The sequence below is a fragment of the Nyctibius grandis genome, chromosome 24, assembly GCF_013368605.1.
Source record: "Nyctibius grandis isolate bNycGra1 chromosome 24, bNycGra1.pri, whole genome shotgun sequence".
In the NCBI taxonomy this organism is placed as follows: Eukaryota; Metazoa; Chordata; class Aves; order Nyctibiiformes; family Nyctibiidae; genus Nyctibius; species Nyctibius grandis.
The window spans coordinates 2,415,013-2,439,143 of NC_090681.1; the positions used below are offsets into that span (position 1 = coordinate 2,415,013).

Here is a 24,131-nt window from a genome sequence, read left to right on the forward strand (position 1 = left end):
GAGATTATACTAACACTTTCTGTCGTGTAGGTGTTTCCTCCTCTGGTGCTATTGAACTGTCAGGGAATGAAATGCTTAATGTTCTCATTTTCCTCCGAGGAGACAGAGAACAGAGCTTGTGCTGCTGCTTGTTGTACGGAGGGAGGCGGTGCGAAGCGCACGGCGCGGTGTTGTGAATTGGAAGGACGTGCTGCGCAGGATTGTTTTCTCCACACCGCCTCCTATGGCTCCGTTTTACTAAACTCGTGGGGGAGGAATATATTGGCTAAATTGTACTTGTAGGCATAATATTACAGTGCCTGAAAGGATGAAGGCAAGTGGTGCTTAACTTTAAACACGCACTGCGTGTATTGGCAACGGGTTCTGTTTTCAGCCTCTTGCTCCGTATTGTGCCCGTAGTCTCTGCTCCGTTGATTCTTGGAAATCAACGGGATGAGCCCTCGGGGGCTGCACGGCATCGGCAGAGCCAGCTGGAGGGCTGCTTTCCTTTGCTTTTGAGATCAACGGGGAATCAGTTCCTGCAGGGCTCTCTGGGATCCCTGTCGTGCCAGCCCACTCCCACTTGCTGCTTTTTAGTATTCATCGAACCCTCCCTTTCCTAGCCCCTGCTTCCCATCGCGAGCCAAAATCGGCAGGCAGGCAAAAACACGTGGGGAAGTGTGGGTGGCCTTCAGGGCGCATTCTTCTGTAGCCCAACATGACTTTCTTCAGCATCGTATTGATTTTTTTTTCCTTGCTCTCTTCCCTTTATTGACTGTAAAGCACCTCAGGAGGACCTTTTGGCGGCTGTTGACGAGAATGAGGTACCTCTTCTAAAGATGGGCTTGAAGTCACACAGGCCCAGAGCCTTAATGGTGTCTGACTCTCATGGGTTACAGTGGAAGCTGATACTGCAACAGCACTTAAAGCTTTGATGTTTATGACCCTCAGAAGAGCAGGATCTTAAGTAACTTTCTTGTCCTATAACGGGAAACACCTTTTCCTGAAGTGTGGATTTATCACATCAATTCAGAGCTGCTGAAAACATTTCCTTTAAGAGAATCACTTGAATTGGATAGCTGGGAGTCCCTCTCTGATGAGGCGAGTTGCTGCCAGCCTACATTTGTTTCTTCTCACTAAGAGCATTATTACCTTACTTTTAAAGCCTGCAGTTATGGCACATAATGATAACCCTTTTCCCTCCTGCCACGTTATGGTGTGAATACTTAACTCTGTGCGAGCACTGACGCTTTACATTTTAATTCTTTTCTACGAAACAATGAGTGATCACATCTCTTAGGAAAGAAATAGTTTAAACCCATCAGTAGGGAACAACAGTTACTGTAAAAAAGGGAATATGATCTGAATTCCCAGGGACAACTGTCTTTAAAAACAGCCACATAACCCCCTGCCCCAAACCTGCCAAATTGCCAGGCTGAATTTTCTCACTGTCAGGCTTCTAAGGGCTGCTTGCTTCTCTGTCTGCTCTAGGATTGTGAGAGAGCATCTCCCTTGTTGTTTTGCACATGCTGTACCATCTGTCCTGAATCTCCCTTTATAGGGGCATGGATTCCTGTCTGAAGAATCCTCTAGGTATGGCTGTAGTGCTATTTATGTTGCAAGTGTTTTTTCCTCTCGTCCTGCAGCCAGAGTGAGCTCTGGCAAACCTTTCTGGGTTTCTGCACCCACACATTGAGCAAACATTTTGTGCTGTAGTCCCTGGGAAATCCAGGGGAAGTCCCCCTGTTCTAGAGTGTGTGTTCTGCTCGAAGCAGGCGAAGAGGAAATATTGCTAAATTCAGACATTACAAGGACACAGGATATGCCTTTAATCTTTTATTGTACATTATAAAATGTTTATTGCTCTGTCTGTATCAGAGGTGTTGACCTCTCCCTCTTGGTGATGGAGGAGTGTGTTCTGGCAAAGATCCACTGAAGACGCCTTTGGGGTTGGCCTGCCTTCTGCAGCTGGCGCAAGGGAAGCTCTTGCTTGCTCACCAACACATCTGCAAGCAGACTTCCTAGTGCCTTCCTCCCAGATCAACTATTTTGGAAAGGCTGGTGACAGTGGAAGAGGAAAGATGGCTGAACTCTGTTACTGCCAGCCTGTTTCTTTGCAGGGATTTTTAAACCAGGCTCATCTGATGGCAGGTTTGTTGTAATGAGATTCAAAGCCTACTCAGGCCAACCTGTCTTGGTATTTGATGGAACAAGTAGGATCTTGCCTTATCCCCTAGTGCATATGGAGTGGTCTTGTGGAGTTATTAAATAAATACAGATACCCCATGGCACACTACAAAGAGTAAATCTTTTCCACGTGATGGACTTGTATCTACCAGCTTCCAGAGCACCAGCAATCCCAGGGATCCTGTCAGCTTACAAGCATCACGCACTTAATCAGAGAGAGGAGAACCCCAACCCCTTTCCCATTCATCATTGTCCTTTTTATGGAGGACTGCCTCCAGCAGATACCTGGCATTACACCGTCACAAAAACAGTGCAGACAGGACGCGTAAGGAGAACCAGACCTTCCCGCAGGAACCCTGCTAAAAGAAGCAATTTAAGAACTTAAGCCCTCAGAAAAAGGTCCCTTAGGCAAGAGCCTTTCTCAACAATTGCCACTGGAGACCTTGCATAGCAACCGGTATCAGGAGTTTTTTTCTTTTTTTTTCTTTTTTTTTTTTTTGCTGACTGGCTACATTTTTATGGACCTTTTATCACACTGGTGGTGGACTCAGGCCCAGCTGAAAACACCATGAAAAAAATGGTTGAAATTATCTGAAATCGTTATTACAGAAAATAACGGCTTCTGGTGTCCCCTCCTATTGGTCTGTGCCTCTGTTCGGCGTGCCTCGATTATCTGAGATGAAGAGCACCAGTGCGAGACAGGAGGGACAGCAACGGCTGAGACGTGCTGCAAACGAGCTGGAGAACAACTGGGGAAGTTCTCGCAGTGGGAATGGAAACTGGGGTATGCCTTTTTCTTTTAAAACCCCACCTGCAAGACGTGTTACACAACACACATCAATGGAACAAAGCAAGCCGAGAGCACACAGCAGCCGAAACCTGGTTGCCAGTCGTGTCTGCGATGAGCTTTCCTCCTGTCTTGCTTGGAGAGGAGTGACAGTGACTGATGCTCGAGCTCACGTTAATACTGTCAAGATGTAGTGACAGTGAGACAAAATAAAGATACAACAAAACCTTGTACTTTTCCAAAGACAGGAAAATTGTTCCAGAAGACGGAGTGTGAGTGGAGAGGAGTGTGTGAGAAGTTGCTCCAGCCCAGGTGATTCATGAGGCCGGTACAGGACCACTGGCAGCAGCTGTCTCACTGATGCTTTTCCATCTTAATTGTTTGAGTTTCAGAGTGTTTTTTGAAGGATTTTCCTTTCTGGCCAGATGTTTTGCAGAACACAGACAAGGAGGTGTATGCCAGCAAGTGACAATCACTAGGTCTCTTTACAAATCTCTCCAACAATATTTCACCTCCCTAGTCATCACGGCTCCGAGGCAGAAAGTGAGGGGGAGGAATGGAGTCCATCTATCAGACGGCAGGCTGTCACGCTTCAATGATGTTCACCGAGGGCTTGTTTTTTGGAAACTAGAAGAGGAGAGAAAAGAAGAAAGGATGTATAGGAGTTGCTAGAGAGGGAAAAAACCCACATCAGAGATCAGTGCAGTGTGCTGGTCAGTTTTTGTTTTTGTAAAAGTTCTTGTTCCCATCCCCTCAGGACAATGAAAAAGGGCCGGAGTTGAGGCATTAGGGGTGCATGGTTCATCACTGCTGCTGAATGAGCAGGAATTAGTGGGCTATTTCAAATAATAAGTAAATCTGAAGTGGTGGGGATGTGCCAGCATGCAAGTTGTGAATAGAAACACAAGAAAGTTAAATTAATTGAAATAAATTGGTATAAATTGTAGGCTTGAGTCTGTTTACGTTATGGATACCTTACTGATGGACGTGCAGGCTAATCCAGAGGTGGGAGCGAAGTGCTGGTGCCCTGGTAGGTGTGGGAGGCTCAGCCTGCTAATGAAGCCATGGTACTGGCATGCGTGGATGTGAAGGGCTGTTTCCTTTCTGCATCCCTGCTGGAGGGAGGATGTTTAACAGAAGCTGCTTTTTGGGTAATTTAGCCAAGGCCCTGCTGGAAGTTGATTGTCTGCCCCGGCCCCCACCGCGTGCCAGCAGCACCTCACCTTGCTGCGGAGGAGCCCTCCGCTCTGGTGCTCGGGAGTGCTGTTCTCCGAGGCGCTCTTGACTTTCTCCTTGCTGTTATTTGGCTCGTTGTCTTTGATGATATCGTACTGTCTGCAAAACAGGGCGATCACCCCTAACAGGGAAAAGCATTAGTGATCACACAAATGAGCTCAGCGCCCGGAGCCTGCAGAGATCAGAGATCCCGTGCTGGCCAGCCGGCTTTGTGCCTTCTGGTGGAGATCTCGGCAGCATTCATGATTGCTCCTAAGGATCATTTTCTAACACAGCTAGTCTTTCCTTCTCCATGCCTAACTCCATGCTAAACTAGTTAGGCAGAAGGACAGAAGATTAGTTATATTCCAACTTCTATGTCATTAAATGGGACAAATGTTTTAAGCCCTACATTTGGACAGCGATCACCACTACCCGTGTGGTTAAATGGGATCTTTGCTTTGCAAACACAGGAGCTTCTGGAATTTCAGGTGAGTGAAAATGTGTCCTCTGATGTTTCTCCTGTGGGGTGAAGAGAAGGAGCTGGAGCTGGCAGATGAGAGGCAGGTACCATACCTGCCTGCGTGCGATACAAGCAGCAGGACAACATCTGCAAATATGCAACAGTGACGGCAGCAAAAGCTGCCAGTGGAAATTTCCTCCCACACACGCAGGCACATGAAGAGAAAAGCAGGGGCAGCCATGACATGTAAGAAGACAGAAAATGTCTTTCTCAGAAGTTTTTATGTGATGCTTTGACCAAGTAACTTCTCTATCCATAGATTCCAAACACAGAGGTTAAGTAGACGCAGGCAGATGTTGCTTCTCCCTTACTGAAAAATATTCCAGCTCCCCTCATAGCAAAACACATGTAAAGCTTTCACCAGATCATCACAAACTGCTTTATAAAGCGAGGTGGTGTTGTGGCAGCTGCCCCCAGGTGTTACTGATAAACACATGGTCCAAATTCTTTCTTGCGTATGTGAACAAATGGCTGATCCTGGGAGAATAGGTTAACATCTGCCACAGTCCTGCTTTCTGTGATTTCTGGTGGTAAAACTGAGGCACAGAGAAGCAAAGTGCTGTGAACAATACCAGAAGGAATGACAGCACAAGAGCTTAGGTCTTGTATCAGTTCAGAGCCCTGGGCATAAACCAGTTCCAGTTTGCGTTTGCTAAAACATCGTCATACATCCAGGTTATGGCCAGGCCAGGTTAAGAGCTGGAAAGAGGTTTTTGTATATTGAGACTTTGTAAATAACCCACTAGATGTAGAGAGATTTTCCCCCCAGCCACTTTCCTTTTCAAATGTAAGTCATCTGTCTACAAGGGAAATTGTGGTATTAGCAAATCCTTTGTTCAGACGCTGATCTGAGTTTTAGATTATACTACAGTGGGAGATGAATCAGTTGTTCAGTCACTTTGTGTAATTATTCATGATTGTTTTTACTGGCAGGGCATTTAAATTTGAATGTGCACAGCTAAAACTTGACATAAATGCTGAAAGATCACGGACTAGAGGCTTTGGAAACCCTGTCATTCAGTTTATGTTTTCATTCGGTTATCACCTTTAGCAACAGTTGCTGTCTAGTCTCTGGAAATGCAAATAACACATGATAAACTCAGGACTTTCCAGAGAAAAAAAAAAAGATACATGTGGATCTGATTCTGGGTGTCTTGGATTCACTTGTAAGAGACCTTGCAGCACTGTGTAGGACACAATCAATCCCTCCGTCCCCTCTTTTGTGACAGATCTCAGATCAGTGACTGGTTTCCTCTTCACATCTCTCCCTGGAGGTATCTCACCTCAGCAGAATCTAGTATAAATGGGCCAAATCCTCTGTTGGAGTAAACTGGTGTTACCCCTATCAGTTCAGGATTGTTACAGTTCACAGCAGCAGCGATGCCAGACCACCACCTTTGCAGGTCATAACGCTGTGCCCACCACTGAAACCACGAGCTGTCAAAGTCATCAGCCACTCCATGCTACTGCGGTGGGTTTCTCTTCTGACCACGGCAAAATCTCTGTGCAACTGTTTACATGCTTTGTGCGCAGAGAAGTGGTTTGTCTGGGACAAGAGGACTAAATACTGAGTGGCAAAAGGTTGTGTTTTATGGATCATAGATTTACCATAGTGCTAATCTCCTGGGCTGCCAATTTCCTTGGGTCACCCGAACCATTCCCCCTTGGGCAACGTGCTCTGTGACCCGCAGGGAGCAAACGTTGTTTCATTAATGTTTTACGTTGCAGCAGGAGCAGCAGCTGACTGCAGCCAGGGGAGGCTGGGGCTCTCCATAGAAAACAAACGTGCAGACTTTATTTCCTATTAACTCATGCGTGTAACTTCCAAACTGAAGGAGCTGAAGGGCCGGCTGCAGCCACTTCAGACATGCTGATGGAGCAGGACTCTGAGGCGTTTTCCTCTCCCTATTTGCTAGGTATAAGGAGGACCAGGGTGGAATTTTAAAAAACTTGCCAAAGGTTTGGCTCCAGAGCACGCTTTTGGGTGACAGCTTTCAGCTAATGCTAGTCACCTTCCTCCTCCCACCGTCCCAAGCTTGTGTAGACTTTTTCTTCCTTTTGCCTAATATGTTTCTGCAATGTCCCTCCTCTTCCTATTAAATACTACTCTTTGTATTTTAATAGTGGATGTTGAGAGGATCTGGGTTGATTGGTGTTTTGATGTTTGGGGCCATTTGTTCTTTCAATGCTTCCATTATTTTAATTGATTTTGAAGTGGGTTTTAGTGTATGTATAATAGTGGGTGTTGAGAGCAAGACACTTAAATTTCTGTTTTGTAGGAAAGTTGGAGTCATATAATAGCCAGATAATTACAGGGACCTGTATCACTTGAAGGGCTCGAGGCATCCTGTTGGCTGGCTGAGGGCATTATCGTCAGTGTGTTCGGGAAAAATTGAGATTACAGGATTAGCCATGGTGAATTAGGCAATTGGTTCATCAAGTCCATTATCTGCTTCCTGCTGGACCACATCAGACCACTGATTCACCTGCTTTTGGCACTGCCCAACCTGTGATGCTGCAGAGGGAACGGAGGTGCCCTCACAGCTGAATATGCGGTACTGCTTATGGGAGGAAGGGTTTCTCCTCAGGTCTGACACGGTTACACATGCAAACCAAGCCAGCCGGCGGGCCCTGGGGGTGTTACATGCTTTTGACAGAAAGATTGAACTGACCTGCCCACATAAACAACACCACCACAATGATGAGAACTTCCCCCGCTCGCAGCTGTTGGTTTTGCTTCGCCATCTCCTTCATTGTCACCTCATCTGCACAAGGGGAAAGAGAGAGCGTGAAACCTGACTGCACAGCTCGGGCTGTGCTAGGCACGTTCAACAGCGCCCTTGACTCAAATCATGGGTGCGTCAGGGTCAAAGCTAGCAGGGGAGAGAGTCCTCACACCAGCAGCACGAGCTGTGCTTTGCACTTGCAGAGCATCAGCTGCTCTGTAGCAACTGCCCCTGACAGCGTGCAGGAGTCGGGGCGAGGGAGCAGCGTGAGGTGGGATCACCAGGCAGTTACCACAGAGGAGCTGCCGTGGGGTAAGTCCACGTGTTATCTGGCCCCGTGGTAACTCACTCTGCTCTGTCTCTGCTCTCTGTTAGCACCGTCTGCGCCTGTCACAAAGCCTTGCATGCTTCAGCAGTTCCTCTCCCAGCTCAGGAGTGTGGAGCCTGGCATGTTTTTCAGTGGAGCCATGGGATTCAGGAATGGGTAGAGCCTTTTTGCAGGGCGTAACGCACCTCCTTGTCTTCAAAGCACTAAGAAGATTACAGTTCAGGCCTCCAGGGAGGGAAGCAGTGCTCCTCTTAGTGCTTTCAGATGAACAGCAATTCAGTATTTACAGACACCAAATCATTTTAGCAGGAAGAGTCAAGAACCCACAACATCCTAGGAACCATGGCCACAAGCCCTGCAACAGGCTGGGTCCTCAGTAGGCAGGCAGTAACCCTTTAGAACCCAGCCCCTGTGCTCCCTAGCCCTTTTTGTAGCAGAGATTCTTGCTGATAGAAAACCTTCAACAATCTGGTTTGGCTTAAGAGGAACAAGAGAAGGAGTTGCCAGTGTGGAATTGCCTGATTTCCTCCATGGAGATATTCAAAACCCAAGTGGACATGATCTGGACAACCTGCTCTACTTGACCCTGTTTGAGCAGGGGTTTGGACTAGGGTGATCTCAAGAGGTCCCTTCCAACCTCAACTTTCTGTGATTTGGCAGAAACATTTGAAATGTAAGAAAAGTGAGAGTCTCTGGGTATTTTTTTTCCCTGCTGTCTTGGAATCCAAGCACAGGAGGCTCAGCGAATCTCCCTGACTGCTCTGTGAGCCATCCAGGAATCTAATTCCACATGAGTTCACAGGCTGCTCAGGAACTTCCCCTGGCATTCTCCACTTGCAAGGATGCTGGACACCCTGCTCCCAGGCTGGAAGCCTTCTCTTTCTCACTTTGCCTGTTGAACCTCATCTGAAACGGGAGAAATGAGCAGCCAGCCTTCGGCAGCATCTCCCTGTTGCTTTGCACACCCATCAGCCTTGTCTGCTCGGGGCATCCTGCTTGTCCACGTGGGGCTGTGAGAGGGCACTGAGCCCTGTGTGTGTTTAACCCAGCTATTCTCCTTGCACAGGACACTGCTTTCCTCTCTGCAGAGCCCTACGCTGCCTGGGGGTCCCAGGGGCCACATAGGAACTCACCCACACTTGCCTTTATTTTTAGAGGCTAGTTTCTCAGCTTCCCTGGGGGTCTTGAAGAGGACTGGCTCACTGGCAGGGCTCTGGCCTTGGATGCTGATGGACTGGACATGCACAATGTACTCAGTGTCCTCCTCTAGGTCCCAGAGGGCACAGGAGCGGGTGGTGGTGTTCACCTCCTGGATGAAGCGCAGCATCCGCACGTCCTTCTTCTGGAAGCCGAGAGAGGAGAGCACAGAGTGGTGGAGAGGCCTCCTGTGTGCACTGCTGTCGTCTAAGACCACTGCTTCCTGCCCTGTCCACCATGGACGTGGAGACCATCAGATCCTTTCCTCTCTGCAGCTACCAATACATGAAGAGCTGCTGCAAAGAGGATGGGAAGCCAAGTCCCCTCCCAGACCACGAGGGACAGGACGAGAAAGAATGGGCTTAAACTGCAGCAAGAGAATTTGGAAACTGAGGGGACCTGGGGTGAAGATGAACATGATCGAAACTGGGTAACCGCAGGCACCGTACCTGTTGGGAAACTGCAAATCCAATGACAACTTCATCTTCCAGAACATCCCACGTCACGACAGCTGAGTTGGCTTTCAGGTGTTTGACTGTGACATTTACTGGAGCCGACGGGCTGTCTGCAAGGAGGGAGAGCAGAGCCTTTACAGAGGCAAAGCGCAGCCGCGGGCAGGAGAGAGAGCAAGGGCAAGGAAGGGAGTGGGAAAGGACCTTGTTGAGGGTCCTGCCTGTGTCTGGTTCTGGGTACGGGACCTGGAAATTGCAGGTACTCCATGGCTCAATTACCAGTGTGGTTCTGGGATGGAAGTGTTTCTTTCGCTTTTCCCTGGTAGTTTGACAGCAAATTTTTTTATACGTGTTTTGCGGCTGATGGGCTGTCTCTCAGCTGGTTGGAGACCATCCAGCCCCCATCCTCTTACAGCTACCAGGACAGAACATGCTGCCACAGCACCGATGGACCATTGTAGTGTGGAAAGGGCAGGCCATGAAAGCAGTAGCCCGAGGCTCCATGTTTAGTGTTTGTTCCCAACTCCAGAGCGCAGCTGAGTTTCCAGCTGCAGGGTGGATCTGCGGAGCCACCAGCCTCGCCACAGTGAGCTGGGCTCTGAGGGACCAGCTGGGCTCCTGCACACCCTCACCAGGAGCATCTTCCGGAGGGAGCAGCACGGTGCAAAGCCCTTCTTGGCATCTTAGGGGGAAGGTTTTACCTCGTAGGCTTGGCACAGACCTTCCGGTGCTCAGTGCAGCAGGTTGGACTCCTGTTCCCTCTCCTCTGGTCAAATTTGATTCAGAATCTCCAGCTTGTGCCCCAAACCCACAGGCAGTAAATGCTAACAGGACTGCTAGGACTCCGACTACCCCCAGGAGGTCAGCAGGGTGAGGAGGAGTCTTTTTGTTGACTCTTATAAAATAATACTACTTTTATTCCTTTGTAACCGTTACACAACGCTGCCCTTGTGGGGCTGGGGCCGAGGTCAGCAGTAAAAGAAGGATGCATGTGTGCACGTCTCCAGTAACACTTGTTGGATTTATAGTCGGTCTCAGCCGCCTGAATGTGGCTGAAAATATTCTAGCTGTAGTGTCAGTGTCTCCTAACAACTGACTTCACTCCCGGTGAATGTTCCCCCGGGAACAGAGAAAATAACGGGAGCACAAAATTCCCCAGCTGAAGGTCAGTGCTGATCTACACTTAGCAGAGCGATGACCTTATTCCTTTCTCTCCTCCCCAAACAACACCCCAAGTCCAGCCTTCAGAGCTCCCCTTTCTGGCAGGTGGGAGACCCAAATCCACCAGTGAGACCCTTAGGAGCAGGATGTCTGGACAGGCTGTTGGGACCCAGACTGATTCTAGCGAGTTCTTCAGTGAGCAAAAAGGTCGCTGAAAGGTGCATGGCAAAGTTCTCATGAATTTGGGACTTCAGAAGGAGGAGCAGGAAGCAATCGTGGTCTCCAGGGGTTCAGAGGAGAAGGTGTCCTTCCTCTCTGGAGTGTTGATCAAGTCAGTGTTGACCCAGAGCATTCTCACCTCTCAGGGGCTGGCCTCCATGAAATGAGGCGGTGGTCTCCAGCCAGCTCTCAGAGAACAGAAACATCTGTCATCCTCACCCTGCGCTGCAGCAGCGGGGCCAAGGAGAAGCTGAGCAGGAGGGATGGATCATCCTCCTCAGCCTGAACACCGGTCCCTTCTGGCTGCCTGCTGTGACACAAGGAAGGGACGTGGGTCTGCGGCTCCTCACCTTCCCCCGTGACTGACGCCGTGTGCCGACAAGAGTAGGGTCTAATTTTAGGAAGGGGCAGTCAGCAGATGGGAATGCGTCTGTGAGTCATGCCTGGTGAATTTGCTAGAACATACGGAGGACATGACGGAGTTGAGAGATGGGAGACAAAACAGTCTCCAGCTGCAGCCAGGCACCTCGCCCCTCTCAGAGTACAGCTGTAGTTAAATCCCAGCGTCGTTGGCTTTCCTGGATATTTTTAGGAGCTGAATTTTTTTTTAAGGAGCTACCACTGATTTACCCAGCTTATGTTGAGGAGGCCTTTGAAAAGAGATGAATTAACCCCACAGGAGCGGAGAGCAGAGTATCGGGGGAAAAAGCTTCAGGCTGGGAAAAGGGAACGTACGGCACACCCCGCTTGGTGCCCGAGTCCCCTGTGAAGTTTATGACCTTGAGGGAGGCACAGCATAAAAAGTGTCTGAGTTTCCTAATGATGTAAAACGTGGGGGAGTTGGGAAGACCTGGCAGAGCTGGAGAAGCAAAGCAAACCACCTCTGTGGGGACTGGTGAGAGAGGGTGGAGGGCTGTGAGGCAGAAGGGAAGCACTTGGCAAAGCTGCAGCCCAGTGCTCGGAGCCGGCAAAGCAGGACTCGAGTGTGGGCAGGGGAGAAATCAGCTGGTGGGGACGGTCAAGAGCACTCTAGAAAACCCCCTGTGTAGTAATACCTGAGAGAGAGACGGGGGAGTTGAAGTCAGCAGATAATACAGCAAAATCTACAACAGCAGATCTGAGTGTGCTTTTCACTACCACAGGTTAGGAGTAGCTACACATAAATCAGTGGTGTCAAACCAGTATAAAAGCGATATGAAAAGAGAATTAAGCACAGCGTCTGAGAGAAATATGAAGCCAGGGAAATGAGTTTCCTGCTCCCAGAGCTGAGTGAATAATTTGGAACCAAAATTTTAATCTGTGAGGATGCTTTTCTCCCCGCTCCCAGGAGATGCATGATGAGATCATGACTTTCTAAAATCTAATCACTGTTCCAAGATATTCCACACTGCTTTTGGCTCCCTGGGCCAGTTGCGGCTCTTTGTAGTGCCAGCTCGACTGAGGTCAGGCGGAGAAGATGTAATTTCTGTTTCCCAGCTGGCTGCAGGGGGTCAGCATCTCTAGCAGGGCCTTGAGGTGCCAAATCCAAGTGTTTGGCTCCTTCTAGAGTCATGTGCAACTCCTGGAAACTTTGCTTCCGTGACTGCTGGTGTGCTGGGAGCGGGCACAGGGCGTGGGCTGGCCCCAGGGGCTGTTTCTTCCCCGCTGCAGGTGGGATGGCAAGGCACATGCTGTGCATCCAGAGAGGCTGAGGCCAGCACATCCCCTGTCCGGTCTGTAAGGGACCCACATGGCACAAGATTTCTGGTTTAGCAGTTCAGGTTTGTCCCAGCGCCGACGCCTGCCAGAGCACAGCACACGCTGCGAGCTGGCAGAGGGTCTGCTTGGCCAAACCTGAACAAGAGCTCTGTGCTCGGGGGAAAAGATGCTCTCGTTTTCCTGTCAGCAGAACTTGCAGCCCCTCTTTAAGGGGGAGCCCCGATTAATTAAGAGGAAATCATGATGATTTTTAAATGTGAATGGCTGCTTCAAAACTGATCATGCTTAAAGCATGTCTTGTTTCTCTCCCACAGGGACCCTTCATCAGTTGAGCCACAGTCCTGCATCCCCCAGGGCTGCGTGTCCCAGCCCTGCCTCCCTCCTACCCACCTGGGGCCCTTTTGGCAAGAGCAGGTCAGAACCAGCTCCGCACAGCAAGGAGGCAGGAGCAGTGAAGATTACCCTTAATCCCCTCTTAATGCTGAGAACTCCTTCTAGCCTCTCATTAAACGCTTTGCTGATTATTAATGGAATTTTATTTGAGAAAGAGAAAAAAGTAAACCCACACTTTACAGCTTTGGGCTGATTGCTCCCTGGCTTTTCACAAGGAAGAGGAAACCACCCACCTGCCCCTTGTGTTGACTCCACCATCGGAGATGCAGCGTGGGTGGGATGGGGAGGGAGAAAGAGAGGGGGGAAGGTTTGTCTCCATCCCACTACTGCTGTCACCTGTGAAGGTGGGGCTGCTGATCGAGGGTGGTGGGGTGAGCAAAGGGGGTGTCCAAGACACCAGGATGTCGTGCCAGGCACCTCTAGGATCAGGGAGGTACCTCGGCCATGCAGACATCACGGGGAGATGCTCAGAGCTCCTGTCTCCTTTGCCGTGCTCCCTCTCCTCACTGTTGTGTCTCTTTTGAAGCCACTCTCCATTTGCACCTTCTGCCCTGAGCTCTTGCGATGGGGCTGGGGGGGGGAAGCCAGCTTGCTGCTGCTGGAGGAATGATTGCTTAGAGTGAAAGGAAGAATCTGGAAATACCACGCCCTGGGACGTCCCCTCTGCCAGCCCGACCCTGTGGTCAGGCTGTAGGTTTGGAATTAGAGCCTGTTCCTGGATTTATCTCCACAGCCAAGGGCCCAGCCTCCCCCAAAATCTGCTCCTTCTGAATTCAACTGTCCCAGAAACTCCAGCCACTCGGAAGTGCCTGGAGTGACGTGCAGTTGCTTCCTCCACGGGCAAGGCTACGCAGTAGTCATGGCATTTTCCTATTCAGTCAGCTCCTCTCCCACAAGCAGCTCCTTTCCTGCTGTGAAAGGCTCAGCTGCTTCAGAGCCCCTAGGACATGGCCCAGCGAGCAGAGTGCCTGCCGAGGCTCTGAAGTGGCTCGTTCCACCTGCAAGCTGCCTGCCCTTTCCTGCGGGAAGCAATGAACATCAGCCTTAAATCCCAGTAGCTCTTTGTTCCTGCACCACAACCTTCCCTGTGGACGCAGAAGATGGAAGGACACGACCTGCAAGGGGAAGGAGCATCCCGTAACGTCCCGTGTGATGCTCTCCGTGAGCACTGCTGCCCGCTCCCTGAGCGTGGGTACAAAGAGACCTGCTTTTGCTGCTGCTCTGAGCCTGCCTTTGCTCCCCAGCACGGCTCCCTTCGGTGGCTGTGATTGCCTGTCAGCTTTATGGGGTGTGTAGGAAGGGCTGGCGTGACGCTGAGCTTCCCCGAGCGCTCTAATGAAGGGAGCCTGCGGGGGAGTGGGAGGGAGCGGGGCCCACCGCTGCCATCCCACTCCCGGCTGCATGGGATGTGGGGTTATTTGCTCAGCTCAAACAATTTCAAAGAGCAGAAAGACCCTCCGGTGGTTCTCCAGGCTGGGAAAGAAGCAATTCTTTCCTACTGACCGCCCGCTCCCCTGTATGGATGGGATATTAACAGGCCAGCACCCTCTGATGCCCCGCAGCCCTGTCAGTGAGTGGGTGCCCAAACGTGCGGGTGGAAGCGCCGTCAGGGAGGACGGAGCCCTTCCAGGGAGCACGGAGACGCTCGCTGTGTCCAGCCCGGCTATCAGGAGTTCCTTAGGGCAGGAGGAAAGGGGATTGTTACTTTGGCGAATGTCCTGTCCTGCCAAACCTCCGACTCTCTGAGACCACCAAGCCTCCATCCCTGCTGGGGATGGTTTCTTCTCCGTGGGCTTCTCCAGTGACTCTTGGCTTGCCCACCTTGGTGGCCTCGTGGCCACATCGCCGGGTAGGAGTGGGGACACAGAGCTGGTGGTGATGCTGCTGCTGCCTCTGTGTGACCTTGGCAAAATCACTCCGTACCCTCATTCCTCTTTTCCCTCTCTGGAAAACAGGGACAGCACAAGTTCGCTGCCTCGCCGGGGCGCGGGGAGAGCACACCACAGCCCGTGGGGAAGGAGGTGGGAGGAAGAGGAGGCAGCGGGGCTGCCTGGCACGGCACCAAGGTCACGCAGCGTCGTCACAGCCCAGAACCGCGTCTCCTGCCTCCCCACCGCACGCCGTAGCCATGAGACAGGGCGGCTATCGGTGTTTACAGAGCTGCCCGGCCCCTAATGTGGCACGGGCACCTCACGCTGCCTGTAAGACAGGAGCAGAAGGTGGTTATGGGCAGCGACACAACTCCATGTTTACTCTCAGGCGCTGGCTGAGGTGATTCAAGGATAAGGAAGAGCAGGGGAAGTGGCCTAGTTTGCAGAAAATCGGGAGGGCTGTTACAATTGCAGCCGCCTCCGTCGTGCCGCGGTGTTTTCCCCATCGCTCCCTCTCCTTTTGGGAACGCTGCATTAATCTCCCCGGGGTCTGTCAGTCGTGAAAAGGCAACTTCAGAGTGCCGATGTCTGGCCAAGGACGCGTGCGTCAGAGCCGAAGGCATTCGGGGGGTTGCTGCAGCCCTGGCGCAGGCAGGACAGGGGCGAATTAACTCCAGCAACTCCCGGGGCTGGCTCGGGCGCAGGAATTTCCCCTCCCCGGAGCTCTGCATCCCTAACAGTCACCCCCAGCCTCCTGGAATGCGAGATATTCTGGCAATCAGCATTTTGCAAATCAAAGCAGCTGTTCCACCAACATCTTGCAGCCAGCGAGGGAGACAGCCCTACAGCCCGCCGGAGCTGGGGAGGGCGTCTGGCGTGGGCTGGGGAGCACCCACCAGCACCTGCCGGGACGTGGCACCCACGTGCGGGGTGCTCGGGTGAAGGCTGAGCCCAGCTGATGCAGGGGAGGAGGGTGGACCTGAGCACGTCCTAGATGCTCCAAAATTAGAGCTGGCTCGTGGGGACCTTTGCCTTCCCGAAAGATCCCCCGCTTCCGAGAAGCCGCTCGGCTCGAAGGGGCCTGGTTTGATGTGGCCGGGACACGCTGTGCCCCACGGAGGGGTGGCTCCTGGCAGGGCCTGGCTGGGCCCCGGACAGCCTGGGGCGAGCAGGCGTCGGGGAGGGGATTGCCAAGGCTGACGCGCCGCGGCGTTGGCAGAGCAGATCCAGTTTTGCCTCCTCTGCTCTAGTTCAGCCCCAGGACACAAGCGGGTGCTGCTGCTCGGGGGCAGGAGACCCTTTGCCTCCCCGTGCCCGGCGCTGGGCGAGGGTCTCCGTTTGCTCTCCCCGAGCCCCTGTTTCACACCACATTTCTCCGAGCCGCCTTCCCCGGGGACAGGCTGTAAGCACCCACGCGGGGACACCGCGGGGGCGAGAGCTCGGCGCTCCCGAGACGGCTGCGTGCCCGAAAGCACCCGTCAATTCCCAACCCGATGACAGGTCAGTCCTGGCCGGTGATGCCCCCAAACTCTGTCCCCTCGGCGCAGCCCCGCCGCTCCCACCCGTGCGCACCGGGGGACTCCCCCCGCCGAACCCCCCCCTCCCCAACCCGGGGCAGCCCCTCCCGGGGGCCCGGCGGCCTTTACCTGCCTCCACCGGGCGCAGACCGGCGTAGCTGAAGCAGAGCAGGAGCGCGGCGCCGGTGCAGCCTAGGAAGGGCTCCATCCCCCGCGGCCGCCGCGCCGCGCCGGGCCGAGCCGCTCCGGGCCGGGCCGGGCCGGGCCCCGCCGGCGGCGCGTCCTGCGGGCGCGGCGGCGCCGTTCAGCACCGCGGAGAGCGCCGGGGCCCGGTACCGCCGGGGCCGCCCGGTACCGCCGGGGCCGCCCGGTGCGGCGGGGCTCGGCACGGCTCGGTTGGGCTCAGCACCGCCCGGCACGGCTCGGTTCGGCTCGGTACGGTACGGCTGGGCTCGGCCGGGAGGCGGGGGCAGGCGCGGCCCCGCCGAGCCCCGGCTCCGCCCGCTGCAGCGCCGGGCAGCCCCGCTCCGGTCCCTCCCCCGGCCCCGGGGGCGGTGGGACGGGGGTGGCTCGGCCCCCCCCGCCGCCTGCCTCAGTTTCCCCGTGCCGCCCCTCCCGGCACGCCCCCGGCCCGGCCCTCCCGGGGGCTACTCGCTCCGAGCCCCCACCGGGGGAGGAGATGGGCTCCCGCCCCGAGGCGAGCCCCCGGGCACAGCAGCCGTGACATTTTACAGTTTCACCGTCACCGGGCTCTAATTTCCGAGGTAATGAAGATGAGATGAGCCTCTGGAATTAGCCGTGCCTCCGGGTTAATTAAGCCGGCAGCTCCGCTTGATGGTAACCGGTTGAAGGGGCCAGAAGCCGTTTCCCCAGCGCAGCGACTGGTTGCCAAGCTGCATGTTGCTGCATGTGGGGACCCTGCTTCAGTCACCGTGGCCTCTGCTGACCCCTCCGCTGCGCCCCACCAGCCGTGAGGTGTCCTGGCCCTGCGAGGGTCCAGCTGTGGTGGCCCGGGGTAGCCCCGCCAGCTGCGGTGGCCGCAGGGTGCTGGCAGGCAGGGAGGTCCTGGCACGCAGGGATGGGTCTGGCTGGGAGCACCCTGGGGCCTCCCGGGAGCATCAGTGTGGTCCTCTCGGTCACGCTGAGCCTGGTCCCTGTGGTTTGCTGTACAGACTGGTGGTTTCTCTCTGCTCTGCACCATCAGTGCCAACAGAGCTGCGCCAGATGAAGCAGGACAGGAATGGGGTGTGAGGGGCTCGGCGCTGGCAGCCTTTGCCACCTTCCCTTTCCCATCCTTCTGCAGTGCTGCAGACCCTCTGGCCATGCACAGACTGTGGTCGTGCTTGTGGATCACAGTGAGAGATGCCCCACATGAGGAGTCCCCTCGCATAGAGGAGAGCCTGCAGAGCTCCCAAGGTCTCTCCGTGAGCCAAAGCCCCTTCCTGCAGGACCAACAGGCACCCATCGCCCAAGAGAGCCCCAAAAAGCCTCTGCCAGAGCCAGGAGACAACCGTGTCCTGCCAAATCCTGCCCTGTGCCATTCCACCACTCTCTGTCCTCAGCCTGAGATGATGCCAATTCCCAGCGTGGTGTCTGGCTGTGCCCGTACCTCATCGCAGTGCCGGGGCACTCAGCTGCTTCCCAGGGAAGCGCCTCTGGTCCTTCCCTTTCATCTCCTGCCCAGCAGCAGATTAAAATTTCATCACTTCAGTGATGGAGAAGGTGCAGGAGTGGGAGCCCCGGGCTAGTGGTGGGGGCTCAGCCTGCGCTGAGCTCAGTGCCCGCTCCAAATCCAGCCGCATGTGGCTGGGGTGGGTGAGCTCAGCTGAAGGAGCCAGGATTTGGGCACAGCCATGCAGGGGTGGCCACAAGCCGGGCTCCTGCTTCCCCTGGACCTTCCCTTGCCGGAGCACGGGGCGGGGCAGGAGGCTGCGTTGTGTGCCGGGCTCCTGCTGTTGCCCCCTCCATGGGCTGTGCACCCAGAGCGGGGCCACGAGCCCTTGGCTTCGGGGCAGATGCAGCTGAACCAGCTCCAGCCACCGGCTGAATCGCAAAGCTGAGTTCCCAGCAGGCTGTGCCTCCACACTGCCGGCAGCGGCGGTTCCCTGCCTCCGTACAGGGAGCCCCAAATCCCCTGGCAGCCACGAGATGGAGGGACTGTCACACAAAACCCGTAACTCCCTGCAGCCGGATTCTCTGGCTGGCCCCAGGAAGGTGCCACCTGGACTGGACCCCGTCCTGTGCCAGGGCTGAGCCCCAGCACAGGGGATGGCCCGTGTTTTGCCCCAGTTGCTCCTGGCAGACATGAGAGGCTTGGTCCTCATCACCCTGCTACCTCCCAGGCTCCTACAAGATGGTTTTTGATGTGTTCTGGTATTTTTCCAGAGGCTGAACACAGTTAACACCGTAATTGCCTGGTTTTTCCTTTCCCTATTTCCAAATAAAGGGGAAACCTTTGTGCTTTTCCAGCCCCGTGACATCTGCCATCCTCAGCAGATTCCCCGGGACGTCACCACCGCGCTGAGGTCCCCTCCGGGGGCTCAGGTCCTGGCTGCCCCCAGGCACACGGGGCAGCCCACGCTGCGCTCGTCCCTCCCCTGTCCCCACTCCTTTCCCACCACCGGGCAAGGCCTTTTGGGGTGTCCTGGCCCCCCCTGGTCCCCTCTGGGCTCCCGTTGCCCCCCTGTACAGTGCAGAGCCTCCTCCGCCTCCCCAGCCCCTACCAGCACATCACTATTCAATTCACGCAGCGCCCATCGTGTGTCCCCGATGTGCCAATTAAGTCACAGCTCTAATTACGCACTTAGGCTGGCCAGTCGCTCCTCTTCCCTCTTGCATCACCAGACGGACACCTGGGAGGCCACCAGCCGTCCCCCTCCTTGTGCCCAGCCCCTGTCCTGTCCCACCTCACCCTACACATGCTGGGCCAGGCTCCGGCAGGAGCTGAGCACCAAGACTGTGTCCCCGTGACAGGGAAAACTGTCCCTAAATCAGCGCTGTGGGGTTAAGGCCATCGCGAGGGGCCCTTTTTGGCCCAGGCTGCTTCCCCTGCAGCCCATGAGGGAAATGGATGTGGTGTGCAGAGATGCTCCAGATGTCCCCGAAGAGGGACAGCCCCAGCCCTGGGGTCCCCAGGGGATGATGGATGGACAGAGGGATGTTGGCAGGTCCAGAGGCCCCTGTGCTGATGCTCCCCAGGTGACCCTGACACAGCCCTGGCCCCAGAGCCGCAGCTGTGCCCCAGGAGCAGCTCGGTCACCCCGGGGTGCCGGGTACTGGGGTACCGGGGTACCGGGGGGGGCCGCCCGCAGCCCGACGCTGCCGAAGGCCGCTGCTGCCACCTGCCGACACCGGCGCTGAGCTGGGGGGGGGACGCAGCCGGGACCCCCCATCCCGCCGGGCCCCCCAGGAAGGGACCCCCCCGTCCCCATCCCTGCCCTGCGCCCAGGAGCGTCCCGCGGGGTCCTGCCCAGGGGCTGGGGGCCGGCGGGGGGGGAGCAATGGAGCCCCCCCGGCTCGGAGCCCCCCCCGACTCGGAGCCCCCCCCGGCTCGTAGCCCCCCGCCCAGGCCCCCCCGACCCGCTGTCCCGGCTGCCGCTGTCCCCCCGGGTCCCCGTGGCTCCTCGGTCACCCCATGAGATGGGGCGAGATGCCACGAGAGGGAGCCCGGGGCTCGCGCGTGGCACTGGTGGCACTGGTGGCACTGGTGGCAGTGACGATGGCGTTTAACCCCTCCGGTCCTTGGGGAGGGCCGGGGGACAAGGCCAAGGCTGGGTCCGGACCCCTCTGGCCGTGCTCCCCCTCGTCCCAGCGCCAGAGCCCCCGGTCTCACCCGCACCCACCTCAACGGGGCTGTGACCTCCCTGGGATGGCAGTGTCACCTCCACAGCCCTCGGGCACTGTGGTGGGACACAGTGGGGACAAGCTGAGCCCCCCAACCAGCCCTGGGCACATCCAACAGCCCCAAACCCCCGGGCAGGACGAGCTGGAGCAGATCCTGGCCATGGGCCATCCCCAGTGCGGCTCGGGGAGCCCGGTGACACCCCGGACATGGTGACAAACTGCCTCCGCGGTAGGGAAACCCCTGGGGATTTGCACTTCTGCAGCCACTCCCAGGGAAGGTGGCACAGAAAACCGGGCACCAAGATGCCCACCACACACCTTCCTCCCCTCAGCTCTGCCGCAGCCGCCTCCCACAGCTGGGGACCCACTTGTGCCTCAACTGCCCCGAAACATGTCCCAGCTCCATGTCACGGCACTGCTGAACACACATGTCCAGGTGCCAACACACGTGTGCCCCATGGGGACCAGGACACGTGTCCTCAGGAGCCTTGACCTTGGCTGCCCGGGCAAGGTGAATTTCAGGGCAGCAGCGTGGGCATCGCAGGGACATGGGGACGTGGGGACATGGGGACGTGGGATGGAGCCACTCCGTTATGAAACGTTCCCGCATCCCCGCTGCGCTAAGTCAAGATTTAGCGAGCGAGCGGCTCCTGAGCCAGATGAGATCGGGCATCACAAAGGGCTTTGTGTTCCAGGAAGCCTATTAGAGATTTAAATTATACAAATGGGCTTTTTACCAAAGATCCTCATTATCTGGGCATTTGCTCTTAATCCTCGGCTAGTCCTGCAGCCCCTGCCCCGCGCCCCCGCTGCCGCGCCGCTTACCTTCCCCTCGTCCTCCGCGGGGCCACGCACGGCGTGGGGATGGGGACAAGCTCTGGGGCCAGCGCAGGCCCATGGGGACGGCTCTGCAGGGCATCAGGGAGACCCTGGTTGGGTTTGCTGATACAGGGGCTGAGCCCCTCTTGCTTTGCCCTCTCCCCTCCCAGCTCGTCCCAGTACATCACCAGGCTGTGGGGATGGTGCCTGTTTGTCTGCTGGGCACTGACCCTCCTTAGGGCACGGTCCTGGGGCACCCACAGCTGCCCCAGCCATACCTGGGCTCCTCCACACATGAGGACGCTCCAGCGAGGCTGAGGGGGCCGATGCTGGAGCCCAAATCACCAAAGGCCCTGAGTGTCCCACCACGGTGTGCCAAGCCCCGGGCACCCCAAGCACCACCGAGCCCCACCAGCTTGGGGACAGCGGCCAGGGCTGACACCAACACACGCTGCCCTGCGTGCACGCGTGTGTGCGGAGCCGTGCACCCCAGGGACACAGCTGCCCTCTGTGCCAGGGCATGGGGACACGCTTAGCGTGTGTGTCCCCTCGCTGGGCAGGGCACAGGGTCCCCCCCACAGCCCCATCCCACCCTGCCCTGCTGCAGTGAAGCCTCCGGGGCCTCACGGCTGCTATGACAACGCGGGAAATTCCTGCAGAAATCCCTGCGAGGAGGAGGAGGAAGGAGAAGAAGGAGGAGAAGGCAAAGGGGGAATCTCCCAGCCAGGGCATCGCCAACACCCCGCCGGTGTGGGGATGGCGTCGCAGTGGTGCCCGCAGCCATTTCAGCATCCTCCTGGCAGCATCTCTGCCGAGGGCTTGGCTCAGCCCTGCTGCCTGCCCCAGCTCGTCTGGGGCTCTGGCACCCCCAGGGGATGGTCCTGCTCCCCCCGTGACACAGCTGAGCCCCCAAACCGGCCGGTGGGAGCGTGAGCCGGTGTGCCCAGCACCGCTGCAAGGACCAAGGGGCAATGGAGGGGGCCTTGAGCCAAAAACCCACCAGGCTTTGGGGTAGAGGGGATGAGGAGCCAGAGGGGGTGGGCTGGGGGTCATTTGCCCCCACCCCAGGGACCCCGTAAATCACTCAGTGTTTGATGGCAGCGTCCGGCCCTGCCGCATTATCCTCCCTCTCCCTCCCGCAATCCCCTCCAGCGCGGGGGATTAGGTGGGTTTAGGGCCGGGTTGGAGTCGGAAATGGGATGCTTTCAAATCAGCCTGCGTCAGCGGTGCCCTCTGCCACTCATGCAGAGGGGGATTAAAATAGATATGAAGATTATCGAAGGGGAGATGGCACCCCCACCTTCGGGGGGCCCTGGCCCTTCCTCCCAGCACCGCTGCGTGCGGGGGCATCGGCTGCCCGGCTCCGGCCCCCCCCCAGGGCACAAACCTCTCCCTTTTCCTCACCTTTCTGCTCACCCCAGTTCCAGTCCCCAAACATCTCTCCTGCATGGGATGGGGGGGACATCGCCGCAGCAGCTCTCATCACCAGTTCGAAGGTGATGGGCAGGAAGGATCTTGTCTCTGGTCCTCCAGAGTCCTCCAGAAGCAGGCAGGGACACGGTACCACCACGAGGCTATTGAAAAAGGGGAAAAAAACCCCAATGACAGACCAATATTGCCTTTATTATTTATAACTGCTTGTTCCTACGGTGCAGCGAGGTCCTCGTGGTCCTCACGGGCCAGCACCGTGGGCTGGGTCCCCGCACCAGCCTGGCAGCGGTTCGGGCAAGCGCTGCCCATCGGTGTTGCCAAACACACCCCTGGATGTTGGTGGCTTTAACAGGTCCCATCCCTGTCTCCTGCCCTGCTCCAGGTTGGTGTTTCAGGGCTGGAGGTGCCAGGTCTCCCTCGACGGGCACCTGCAGCCCCTCAGCCTCACTGAACTCGGTGCCCAGCAGATTTGGGGGTGAATTAGCCCCATCCTGGCTCTCTCACGCCATCCTCCCCGCTCCGCAGCCCCTTCCCCGTTCCCCCCAGCCTGGCGCTGGGGCTGTGGGTTTAATCACTTTATGAGTGTTTATTTGTGTAATTCAGAGGAGAGTGGCTCTTCCTCCCATCTGCCCCTGCCATCTGCTCCCCGCGGTGCCACCAGACAATCCCGGGCTTCGCAAACGGACGGAGCTGGTGCAGGAACGCAGGAAAACCGGCCGGGAGCGGCACCTCCTTACAGCCAGCATCTGTCTGCGCCCGAGCCTTTTCCCAGCGCCAAAAGCTGCTTTGCTCCAGTGCTGGGAGCACTGGGGATGCTGTGATGCTGCACCGCAGCGGTCCCCAGCTCTGTGCTGGGGACACTCAACCCAAAGTGTCCCCTTCCAGCCCCAAAACACCAGGCTTGGCACCTTCTTAGGGCAGCGGTGATGGCTAAGCCTGTGCCAAGGAACTGGGCATCCCTGTGGCATGCATGGGGGGGTCCTGCAGCCCCCAGCTCGCTCTGTCCCTGGCCCCCGTCCTGGTGTTTACACCCCCTTGTGCTTCCCCACCCCGCAGCAGCCGGGGGCAGGATGGGACCCAACAGAAGGGACAAGTGACATCTATAACAGAGCCCTTGAAGACCCAACGAGGGGCACGTTGCAGTGCGGGGGGGAGGCAGCTTGAGACCCCAGCTCCCATGTGTGCTGTGCCAACGCAGCAGTGCTGGCATGCTCCCAGTGCCCCCAGAGCCCCCAGTGCCCCCAGAGCCCCCAGTGCCCCAAGATGTCCTAGTGCTTCCAGTGCTCCTAGTGCCCCTCACTGATGCCAGTGCTCCCAGTGCTCCCAGTGCCCCAAGATGTCCCAGTGCCCTCCAGTGCCCCCCAGTGCCCCCAGAGCCCCCAGTGCCCCCAGTGCTCCCAGTACCCCCAGTGCCCCCAGTGTTCCCAGTGTCCCCAGTGCCCCAAGATGTCTCAGTGCTCCCAGTACCTTCCTGTACCCCCAGACCTCCCAGTGCCCCCAGAGCCACCCCAGCCCTTGCCAGTACAATCGGGGTCTCCCCCCTCGCCCCAGACCCCGGTTGTGGGGGGCCGGGGGCTGCACCCCCAGCCCCACGGCAGGGAGCAGCGTGGGGCAATGTCCCGGGTGGGGGGTTTGGTGAGTGGGGCCCCGCGGTGGGTGGGAGGGGGATGCCGGGGGCTGCTGCCGGAGCCGCCGGTGCCCCCGGTGCCCCCCCGCAGCCCGGCGCTGCGGCGGGCGCTCCCGGGCTGCGCTGGCGCACGGCGGCGGCTCGTCCCCGGGCAGGTA

At 56.5% G+C, this 24,131-nt stretch overlaps 1 protein-coding gene across 1 annotated transcript; it reads right to left on the reverse strand.

Moving 5' to 3' along the window:
* Positions 1-3,242: 3,242 nt before the first annotated feature.
* FNDC5 (fibronectin type III domain containing 5) lies at positions 3,243-16,461 on the reverse strand. The gene is made up of 6 exons (XM_068417766.1): positions 16,383-16,461; positions 9,392-9,507; positions 8,889-9,087; positions 7,364-7,456; positions 4,177-4,310; positions 3,243-3,580 (listed from the first exon to the last, which is right to left on the reverse strand). The coding sequence occupies exons 1-6, from the start codon at positions 16,459-16,461 to the stop codon at positions 3,539-3,541; spliced, it is 663 nt and encodes a 220-aa protein (XP_068273867.1). The 3' UTR covers positions 3,243-3,538.
* Positions 16,462-24,131: the final 7,670 nt, after the last annotated feature.

Coding starts and splice junctions, on each gene's coding strand:
- FNDC5 (XM_068417766.1), bottom strand. CDS start 16,461: ATGGAGCCCTTCCTAGGCTGCACCGGCGCCGCGCTCCTGCTCTGCTTC. Junction 9,508..16,382: donor TCTGCGCCCGGTGGAGGCAG/GTAAAGGCCGCC, acceptor CCCTCCTTGCAG/ACAGCCCGTCGGCTCCAGTA. Junction 7,457..8,888: donor ACTAGCCTCTAAAAATAAAG/GCAAGTGTGGGT, acceptor CCCCTTGTGCAG/ATGAGGTGACAATGAAGGAG.